The 11200-nt window shown below is 40.7% G+C and overlaps 2 protein-coding genes across 6 annotated transcripts; both read left to right on the top strand.

The window, feature by feature from the left end:
- Positions 1-5: 5 nt before the first annotated feature.
- On the top strand, positions 6-2467 carry LOC125984581 (uncharacterized). The gene is made up of 4 exons (XM_049746556.1): positions 6-168; positions 248-295; positions 1273-1385; positions 1859-2467. Exons 1-4 carry the CDS (start codon positions 132-134, stop codon positions 1988-1990), a joined length of 330 nt encoding a protein of 109 aa, XP_049602513.1. The 5' UTR covers positions 6-131; the 3' UTR covers positions 1991-2467.
- A 150-nt stretch (positions 2468-2617) lies between these two features.
- On the top strand, positions 2618-11196 carry LOC125984577 (plexin domain-containing protein 2). Of its 5 annotated transcripts, XM_068648696.1 has the most exons (14): positions 2618-4093; positions 5408-5598; positions 5755-5898; positions 5978-6047; positions 6131-6253; positions 6798-6916; positions 6982-7081; positions 7232-7327; positions 7525-7606; positions 7711-7771; positions 8188-8398; positions 8696-8770; positions 9311-9462; positions 9687-11196. In XM_068648696.1, the coding sequence occupies exons 1-14, from the start codon at positions 4018-4020 to the stop codon at positions 9900-9902; spliced, it is 1716 nt and encodes a 571-aa protein (XP_068504797.1). In that variant the 5' UTR covers positions 2618-4017; the 3' UTR covers positions 9903-11196. The 5 variants fall into 5 exon arrangements, with proteins under 5 accessions (XP_068504797.1, XP_068504796.1, XP_068504795.1 ...); XM_068648695.1 differs by having other exon boundaries at positions 6026-6047; positions 7569-7771; XM_068648694.1 differs by having other exon boundaries at positions 7569-7771.
- The last annotated feature ends 4 nt before the right edge of the window (positions 11197-11200 follow it).

Here is an 11200-nt window from a genome sequence, read left to right as displayed (position 1 = left end):
CCAGATGGCGCTAACGCGTCCATGGAGGCACTATTAATGCGGAAAGAAGCAGGCCCACCGGAAACGTCTGCCCACACGGCCACCGCCCCGGCGAAGCGTCTTAGACAAGGCCCCAGTCACTCTCGCGAACAATGGGTGTTACCGTTGAGAAGATAAAGGAAGGAAACGGTAAAATATGATGTTTGGTTGTCTTGTTTTCCTCCATCAGGTACGAAGATAACATTAACGCCCGTTTTTATCTTTTTAGGCGGGAACTGTCCCCAGAAAGGCCAGAACGTAACCGTGCATTACGTCGGTGAGCTCCTATTGTTTTCGCCACCTCCGCTTCTCGGAAAGATTTTCTTTTACGCTTCATCTGCTCTAGTTCATCATTGCGTGGCAGTGTCTGGCTTAAATAAGAATTAGTCAATTATTTGTATATTTTTCTTGAAAATTATTAGTGCTTGGTTTTGAATGGCAAGCGAGCGGTGTGTCATACTACTGGCAATAACTTAAAAAGCACGCTGCGTTTTCATTTGATTTAATGTTCAGCACTTGGATGTAGTCATTGAGTATTGTATTTCTCTATAATGTCAGTCTAAATATTGTACGAATGACTTGCTAACCTATCTAGTAACCTAGATCTAGTAACCTAATCTGCGCATGTGTGTCTGTCGTGCCGCCATTTTGGTATAATCACAGACACGCCCCTTTGAATTGGGTGGGAGGCTAAGCTAGTGGGGGCAAAGGTTTAGACCATGGACGGCATGTAAACAGAAATACGGGAAACAGACTAAAATGTATCTGTAGAAAACCGTGTACGACTATTTTAATCGAAGTGGTAATAATGATTATTATTAACAATTATTCATTGTCACGTGAGACGGTTTTTTTTAATCAACAAATATCTTGAGCTTCCAGTGCAAAATACAACTTTACATCAGAATAAATTATACCTGATACAAATACCGACCATTTTAATATGCCTATAGCTTCGGTTAACTGAATTAATATGCTGTTACAGATTACATGCACAAATTCACAGATGTTGATCCCTTTCATCTTCAACGTTTGCTGTACTTTGTTAATACCTGGTGGTTGGCGATTGCTGGTTGAGAAAGTGCTTGAGATGTGCAGCACAGTCCATATTTTCAATGGCCTTGAGTTTTGACTGTGTAGTAAATCTAAGTGCTGTTGCTGTAGAAGTTGCAATTCGGTGAGACGTTGGATGCCGACTGCAACCACGTCTCTCTTTAAAGGTGAACCTTGAATTTTGTTGTCATTGTGATTCAGGCACACTGACAAACGGCACAAAGTTTGACTCCTCCCGGGACAGAGGAAAGCCCTTTCATTTTAGGATCGGCCAAGGTGATGTCATTCGTGGCTGGGATGAAGGTGTAGCTCAGGTAAGAAAAAAAAATGTTGCGTTAGATGTTATCTGATTGCATTGTGGAAGTTCTTTTTATGTTTACTTTCACTGGATCAATAATGTGTGTTAGAATATATGCTGTTATCAATTATATTTTCTATAGTGCTTATTGAACTGTAAATCACTGTAATGACTAATATCCTGAAGATGGCAGCGTTGCATCGTTTGAGTTTAGTGCCACTCAGTTAACATGTACTGTCAAACTAAGCATAAAGCAATGACAATTACAGTTCATGGATTTGAAGCAACAACATGGCTGTTGCTTTTCCTCACGAAAGTCCACTTAGCATAGTGCAAAATGACATGCTAATGATTAGCATAAGAACACAAATGGTAGGTAACGCATGTAGAACATACTATTGAGAACATCGTTTAGGTGATTTAGTACGTTCATTTAATCTACAAGGGTAAATTCCTGTTATGTTAAAGCTAGTCCGTTTTATATTCCAGATGAGAAAGGGGGAAGTGGCACGCTTGACCTGCACACCGGACTATGCTTACGGCAGCGACGGTTATCCTCCCGTCATCCCGGCCAATGCCACTCTGATATTTGAAGTGGAACTCATCGATTTCCGCAGTTGAGTGTTTGTGGCTTCATTTTATCCCCTCCCCTCACTTTGACCTCATCGCAAATGAAGATGCTGTCAGGGGTATTTAGAATCATCTTCTCATTTTTCTCCCACAACTTTTTAATCCGACGCCAATGATTATTCTGTTTGTTAGCTGGATAATGTAGTGGAGCTGGGCTTGTATTTAAATTTGACTCAACACTCAGGTGCCCATCCAAGCAGTGTGCTGTACCAAGAGCAGCTCTTGTCATTCCACAGTGCCATCAATTAGTGGTAGATTAACGCCAAATGCATTTTGACAGCTTTGGCACACATGCAAAAACAAATCTGAAAATGCTTTAAAACTATGTAGGCCTCTGACTGAAGCACCGCTCGTGTCCTACCTGGAGCTCAAGTGTCCTTGTGTTCACGTTGCGCTTTTAGTTCCTCTGCAGGCGACCAGGAGTACTCCCACACTTGTGTTCTTGCATTAAAAATGAGTTCACCTTAAGGATGCCTCCGATGTTGTCATTCAAGGAGAAGGGGCTATAATAACCATTTGATGATAAAAAATTGCAACTTTATCAATATTCTATTAAAACAATCTTCGGTATACTTTATTTAATATCTGACTTTCCACATAAGTGTAAACTGCAAACCTGGACAGGCTAAGTAATGGGGATGATGGATGAATTCTTGTGAAATATGACATCTTTCGTCAGAAATGTAAACTTTTTTTTTCTGAACACGATCCACAAAATATGACTCAAATACATAAACTTCCTATATACTATACCAGTGTTTCCCAACCTTTTTTCATTCATGGCACACCTTTTCATTGGAAAAAATCTCGCGGCACACTGCCAACAAAAATCTGTTAAGCTCCTATATTAAAATCAGTTATATTACAACGAAACACGTAGAGTCCTGTTCCTATATATGTATGGAGAGTCGAATAATTTAATAGAAATAAATACTAAATATTCTTTAAATTGTATTCCTTTTTTAAATAAAAGTGACAGTTTTTTTAAAAAGGTTTTAGACGGTGTAAGAAACGTGATAGTGATTAAAATAAAAGAATCAACGTGATTTTGTTTACTGTTTTAGACTAGGTCTATAAATATTGCAACAATAAGAACAAAGTCACTTTTAAAGACGCTCTGCTGTTCTGACAGCAGCTGAGTGGCTATCACAGTCGAGGAGTCTCGACTTGACTGCTTATTTTACGTATGTGAAAAATAACCAATCCAGGTTCTCCGGTTGAACTGAATTCTCTGATTTCCATCGGACCACAAACGCACCACAACCGTCATAGTGTCTGTCACTGTTAGCAAAAGCACACAGCAACACACAAACTGAATATGTGCCGATGCAATACAATCATATCGACAGAATATGAAATCTCAAGATTCTCCGATTCTCCACACGTGGCTGACCAGGCCTTGCGCGAACTGACCAGTGGTTTGGCGATCCTGTTTACAATGCGCTCCGTAATTAATATTGGACAGTCCCACGGCACAGCTGAACGTCTCTCACGGCACACCAGTGTGCCGCGGCACAGTGGTTGGGAAACACTGTACTATACTACGCGACAATATACAGTTTTGTTATATTGCTATCTAGTGGCTAAAAGCATGATTACAATTGACGCTAAACACTTGTTACCTTTAGAACGGCTGGGAAATTTCATACTTTTATAAAAGTACGCCAGCATGGGTTTTCCTGCGTTAAATTGCTGCTTGTTAATCAATTTTTTTAAACAATATAGTATAAAAAAAATAAAGTAAAATGTAGCAGGGTTTTGTAATGTGACAAGACAAATTTCTACTTTTGGGCGACAAAAACTTTTTACTTTTCCAACGGTCCGTGAAGACGTGGACCTCACGTTGCCGTTGTCGTCACTGGGCTTGATTAAAGTGGCGGCCAGCTGGTTCGTCGCCAGTTTGCAAGTCTTGACAGTTTAAACGACACGCAGCGAAATTGTCTTCCTCGTCTGGAACTTAAATTTGACCTTGAAATATAGTTTGATAAATAAGTAGCACCTTTAGTTAGAATAAATTAATGAAGACGCTTCGTGTTATTACGGGACTGCTGGTTGTTTTCCAGCTTGCAATCACTCACGCAAGGTTTACTAATGGTAAGTCAAACTTTTTTATTTATTTGTCTATGTGTGTGTGTGTGTGTGTATATATATATATATATATATATATATATATATATATATATATATATGTGTATATGTATATATATATATGTGTATATGTATATATATATATGTGTATATGTATATATATATATATATATATATGTATATGTGTATATGTATATATATATATATATATGTGTATATGTATATATATATATATATATATGTGTATATGTGTATATATATATATATATACATATATATATATATATGTGTATATGTATATATATATATGTGTATATGTATATATATATATATATATATATGTGTATATGTATATATATATATATATATGTGTATATGTATATATGTATATATATATATATGTATATATATATATATATATGTATATATATATGTATATACATGTAATATTTTAAAATTAATGTAAAATGTGCAGAGTCTAAATGTAAATTTATTTGAAAGTATAGTCAAACGATTAAAAAAATACGAAATAGTTAAATGTAAAGTCAATATAATTGTTTTTATATAAAATACACAACTATTTGTTTGATCAAAATTCTGTAAATTTAGGGACCCTCCATCCTCTATTTGTCAATTCATCTTGGTGTTTTTTGGTCAATTTTAATATATATATATATATATATATATATATATATATATACTAAAATCAACCATTATATGCGGATAATATAAAAAAGGCTACAAATGATGAAATGCAACATTTTTGTTGTTCTGTATCCTGTTTTCCTCCAAGCGTCCATGTCACAGTGCAATGCAAGTATGTCCATAAACAGTAGCTCATTGATTTTAGCTTGTGACAAACCCACAACCCAAGTCGCAGCTCCTGCAGCGGCAGTAGCACCCATGGGTGCCCCGCTTTGCTGGTGTGAAGAATGTGCGGAGGCTGCCTTCTTCACCCTGGCCTGTGAAGAGCAAAGTGAGTCACCAGCAGCGGCCATGAGTGAAACATGTTGGCCTCTGCGTGGACGATGCCTTCATGGACCACGTGCAGTACAGTACGGTGGTGCTTTGGGATCCGAGTGAATTGACTGTGACATTTCTTAATAGATCTGTTTTGCTTGGGCTTGAGAACATTGGAACACAAAGGGTGTGACAACACGTTGAAAGAAAATCATATTTTTGTCCTTTGTGAAAAAACAAAATGAATACTATATCGATGAGTTGAGTGTGTGACTGTTGTTGAGTGTTTTGAGGTTTAGTTCTGGCTGCATTTGTAAAACACACACAAATCACAATAATGTCTTGTGTTTGCTTTCTCAGGTTTGAGCCACATACAATCAACTGTCATGGAAAACTCCCCGGAGAGTGAAAACAAGGCAAAAAGGTGGCCGACGTTGGAGGCCCCCGGCTGGGCGGCGGATCCCAGGGGCCTCTACGGGGACCGCCATCGCCCGGATGAGTCGGACGCCGACTTGTTGGAGGAAGGGCACGACAACTCCGCGCAGATTGTGGTTAGACCCCCTTGCAACACTTAAGCCACTGCACAAAAGTACAATGACAACAATAGATCAGAAAGTCAAGCTGGAATGTTGTACGCAATTCGATATTTGGCATTTATTTCAATAATAATAATAATAATTAAAAAAATGGTTTGACATTTGGGCCAGAACATGGATCACGTCTACTACACATCCAAAATTGTCTGTCCTGGGGACGCGGGAGGTGCAGATGCCTGGGTGGACACGGAGCGGGCCAACAAAAACGAGTGGAAGACTCGCGGCTTCTTGTCGAGCACGCACCGCCAAGCTGAGGTATCACATCACCATCATCATCGTCATCATCTTCCACATAACATAGTGTCAATATTTTTGACACTTGAATCTCTTCCAGAGAGTCAATCTTTCCTTTGCTTTTCCCTTCTACGGGCACATGCTGAAGGAAGTCACCGTGGCAACCGGAGGTGAGTACATTCACACTCCCTGGCTGATTCTTGGCTACACCGTGTGTTCAGAGTACAATCAAGTGTATATTTTCCCTGGGCAGGCTTTATTTACACGGGAGATATCATCCACCGCTTGCTCACGGCCACTCAGTACATCGCGCCGCTCATGGCCGACTTTGACCCCAGCCTCTCCGGCAACTCCTCCGTCTTTTACTTTGATAATGGTGAGATCATTATTATCATATTAATCTAATATTTGACAATAATGTGTTTTATTTGGAAAGAAATATTCTTTTTGTTTTGATTTGATATAGAAAAATATTTTTGAAATATTTCATTTTAATTTACATTTCACTGACTTTTTTTGATGTAAAACAATAAAAAAAATGCATATTAGATTTTAGCATTCATATTTCATTTAAAAATTGAATAAATCTTTAAATGTTTATATTATTTACCTGAAAAAGCCTATAAAACACAGCATATTAGTGTAATGTAGTGTTTAAAATGGAAGTACAGTACGTATATATTTTTTAAATTATTTACTGTAATTTGTATTCTCATTTTAAGGACAACCATATATTCTGTATGGAACATTATTTCACATGATTGAGTTTTAATATGGCAAATACGTAATTACATTTATGTATTTTTTTATGTGTTTATTTTATTTTTTCCCTACACACCTTTTGGGAGGGGTATTCTAGTTGAAACCCTGCATCTTCTGTATTAGCTATAAAATCAGTGCAAGGTGCTTTGCTGTGCCAGGTTCTGCTCTGGTGGTGCAGTGGAGCCGCCTTCACCTACAAGACAACATCCGCTCAGGCACGTTCACCTTCCAAGCTGCTCTGCACAGTGACGGACGCATCGTCTTTGCCTACAAAGAGGTGAGCGCTGTCTTTGTCATGCCCTTCTATTTCTTTTGTTTTCTTAAGATCCGTGTTCTCAATAGATTCCTGTTGACATCAGAGACATCAGCAGTGAGAATCATCCGGTTAAAGTCGGCCTGTCGGATGCTTTCATGGTGCTTCACAAGATTGAGCAGATCCCGAGTGAGTACGTCTTCATGCAGCCTGTCAATCGATTTGTTTGTGAGTTTGCTAAATCGTCATATGTTTGTCCGCAATCTATTTGGCTTGACAAAGCACAAGTCAAGGGAAGATATGCTGCTTCATTTTTTTTTTCTTTTCTCTGTCTGGCAGATGTGCGGCGGAGGACCATCTATGAGTACCACAAGGTGGACATTCTCAAGTCCAAAATCTCCAACGCAACCACTATAGAGATGCTCCCTCTACCAAGTAAGTCCACTCCAAGTTAATTGAATTTAGAAAAATAGAATAAAAGGTTATTAGCGAAAACAGTGATGAAGGAAAAATATTGACTTAAAGAAAAAAAGAAAAGTACTGTGAATGAAATGACCTTCCCTCGTGTCTGTGAAGGTGCTAGGCCTCGGTGGCCTGGAAAAGCCTTCCTGATTGTGTGTGTTGGTCCTCAGCGTGTCTGCAGTTCTCCAGCTGTGCTCCGTGTGTCACTTCTCAGATTGGCTTCAACTGCAGCTGGTGCTCTCGCTTGCAGAGGTCAAACGGAAAAGCACACACATCACATCGCCTCCAGAATGTGGACCATTCTTCACCATCCGCATCACCGCGTCAACCTGTTTGGGGATTTTGCTTTATTCCAGATGCTCCAGCGGCTTTGACCGGAATCGCCAGTATTGGGTGGACCATGGATGCCAGGAAGAGGTTGGCATTCAGTTTTTCACTATTTAAAATCGGGATTGGGTCATCCGCGGCCCAGCTGACTCTGTCAGCGAGAGGCCGGGATGCAACTGCTGCCAATCGTGGGGCAAATGCTAGAAAGTAGACATACAAGTTCAACTCAATTTTATTTTTAAAGCCCTTTAAAACGGATCACAAGTGAAACAAAATGCTGACAATAAAATAAGGGTTAGAGTTTTATGCTACACCGATTAATTAAAATTAAGGCCAGTTAAAAAAAAAACAGCAGGTTGTCTAATTTGCACTAGAAAGTTATTCCAAAGACTTAAGTACTTAAGTACAGCAAGTGACCCTCCCCCACCTTAAAAAAGAAAACCTGATGAAGCCTCAAAAGAGGCAGTACACAAAGCCCACTTAAGCCTCAAATGTGCTTCTTCCAGAGACGAGACCTCCGTTGTCTGAGAGTACCCGAAGTGACGGACAAGTCGTCCGGCCACCTCACGTTGGAGCCCACTGCTGGGGCGGCATCGGCAGCAACCTCCATCCCGGCCGCTGACCCTCTTGGCAGGACGGCTGCTTCCGAAAACCAGCTGACAGGGAGCGGCAGGAGGGCCACGTCCAGTCCTTGTTTCTCTACTGCCCAACCTCCAGGTCTGTTTCACTTTTATTTATTTTAAATTCAGAAGAAACACATTCAAGGAAACGGTACAACAGAAAATCCATCACAACCGTAGATACGTGGAAATCAAAATATGGGGCGAGAATATCACTGTGTATCATCATCATCATCATCATCATCATCATCATCATCATCATCCCAGTCATCACATGCCATTGGTTGTTGTGATATTTCAATGTGCGTGCGCGCGTGCGTGCGTGTGTGTGTGTGTGTGTGTGTGTGTGTGTGTGTGTGTGTGTGTGTGTGTGTGTGTGTGTGTGTGTTTGCAGAAAGGAAAATGGGGCCATTCAGAACGACTGTAACCAGTGAGGGAAGATGTTTTACAAAGACTTCTTCTCCAAGCAGTAATAAGACCAATGCCAGAATCTGCTGCTTGCTCCAATAGATTTCATTTAGATAACATTTTTTAAAAAAAATTGATTTTTATGTTTTGTTTTGGGTCATCCGCGGCCCTCATCTAATTAGTGACGCGCATGAATGGATGAACGAGATTCCCACTGTCCCTACCAACCATCTAGCGAATTCACTAGCTAGAAATCGGGGAGTGTAGAGCTATTTGCCAGTGCTCTGTTAGCACATAGCTGAGTGTATACAGCGCCATGTTAAATACTGCATAGTGTCCTCAATGTATGTGCGGCTATGTGGCTGGCCGCCTTGTGGTTGGCTCACAACACGCAAGACAGTTATTTATGGGCCTCCGCAGATCCTATTGTTGACAACCACGTCGATGTTGTTGCCAAATAAAACTTGTTGTGTGTAGTGGTTGGCACCTACATTGTGAAGCACCTACAAAAATATATCATTATTCCATGCATAATAAAGTATCCTCTTAGCTGTGATTGTAATTTTTGTTTTATCTCATAACAATACATTTGCGCCTGCAGCGAACGGCAAAGACAACGACACAGGCCAACAGGAGCAGGCGGGTCTCCTTGTTGGTGTGGTTATGGTGATGGTCGTCATGGTGATGGGCATCTTGTTGTCCATCTATGTGTACTATCACCCCACGTCTACAGCCAGCCTGTTCTTCATGGAGGTCAGTGACAACCGACATGTAAAGCTCAACACTTCATTTTAATATCACTATGTATAATCTTCCCACCTTAAGTGTGGTGTTGAATGTTTCAAGATAGACCTTTTGTCCTTATTTAAATAGTCAAAATAGTCCTGGTAGGGCTGTGAGACTCAGATTTTTTTTTTTTTTATATATACATCAAAATTTGGTGCCATGTAATGGCAAAAAGTAATATGTTTTCGCAGCGGCGTCTGTCCCGTTGGCCCACCATGAAGTTCCGCCGCGGTTCGGGCCACCCTTCCTACGCTGAGGTGGAGACTCCAGGCATGGACAGAGACGGCATAGCTGTCATCGACCCCAAGCAGTCGTTCGTCATGGCCATCAGACGAGAGAGCGAACAGAAGGAGGGTTTCATCGTCCCTGACCCAAGGGAGCGCTTCCTCTGCTCGGAGAGCTTCTGACCTGGACTCCGACTCCCAGAATGCTTTGGGATGCAGGACTGGCTCACATTCATAGCGCTATGAACAAGTATTTATATGCAGGCTTGGCCATTGCCAATGGACCGCTTTATTTGCGTAGACAAACGTCGAGCGATTTTCTGGCCAAGATCGCTGTTATGTGTCAGTGTTCCCCCAGGAGAAACTTTTTCCTGATGGCGGAATGTCTTCACCCGGTGTCATTTCCTCTTTTCCAAAATCCAAACAAAATTCTTCACGTTGTCCGCCAGGTTCAAAAGTTCTGCGCTGCCATTCATCTTCAAGCATAACTTTATTTTCTACTGATTATTCTGCTGTACAAATACTGAACATGGTAGCCATCAAATTATACATTTGTTTTACGCTCATTCAGGTTTTCATTACACGACTGCAATGGGGGGGGGGGGGGGGGGCGTGTGTGACACCAGGGAACATGCTTTTCTTTTGGCTGTACTAGATTAAAGGGTAATTAGACATCCACTGCAGTAGGTGGCGGTATCACTGTAATATTATCAATATAATATATTATAGCTGTTCAATATTTTTCCATGGTGTCCCACTGCACTTTTTATCGCCTGCTCTGTCTGTGCTGTGTGTGCGCTAGTGTTGGCTCGTTCAAAAGACCGAATCTTTTCAGTAAACGAGTGAACGAATTCTTTTTTCAGTTCATATGGCTTCCACCAGTAAGTGTCGGGAATGCGCATTGAAGCTGGTGCCACCTCGCCGTGAAACAAAACGAAGAGGAAAATGACGTAACTTCCTGTTCACGACTGAGTCGTGAATTGTTTTATTTAGGATCCCCATTAGCTATGGCAATACCAGCGCTACTCTTCCTGGGGTCCTTGTATTTCCCGTTCACCAACTGATCTAGTCAGAGAGTGATTTGCATTTGTAGTTCATCGCGAGAACGGATCAGCGAGGGACCGAATCGTGACATTCCCGTTCGCGAACGAGTTAATGGTTGAAGTGCCTTCCTTCCTTCCCATGCGTGCATCAACGGATCAGTCAGTGAACGTCCTGGCGTGAACTATGGAAGCCTGAATGTCGATTTACGATTTGCCAAAGAAAGAAAGAAGCAGCCACTGAGACACCACTTCTTTTATCCATGTTTTCTCCAAGCAATATTCAATATACAATATTCATTGTATGTGCCTTCTTTTTGTATTGTTTACGTGAATGTGTAATATGTCTTGTCACCGTGGGATAGTAGGAAACGCAATTTGGATCTCTTTGTATGTCTTGACGTGAAGAAATTGACAATAAAGCAAACTTTGACTAACGGC

The sequence above is a fragment of the Syngnathus scovelli genome, chromosome 17, assembly GCF_024217435.2.
Source record: "Syngnathus scovelli strain Florida chromosome 17, RoL_Ssco_1.2, whole genome shotgun sequence".
NCBI classification, from domain to species: domain Eukaryota; kingdom Metazoa; phylum Chordata; class Actinopteri; order Syngnathiformes; family Syngnathidae; genus Syngnathus; species Syngnathus scovelli.
This window is presented reverse-complemented; position numbering and strand designations above follow the sequence as displayed.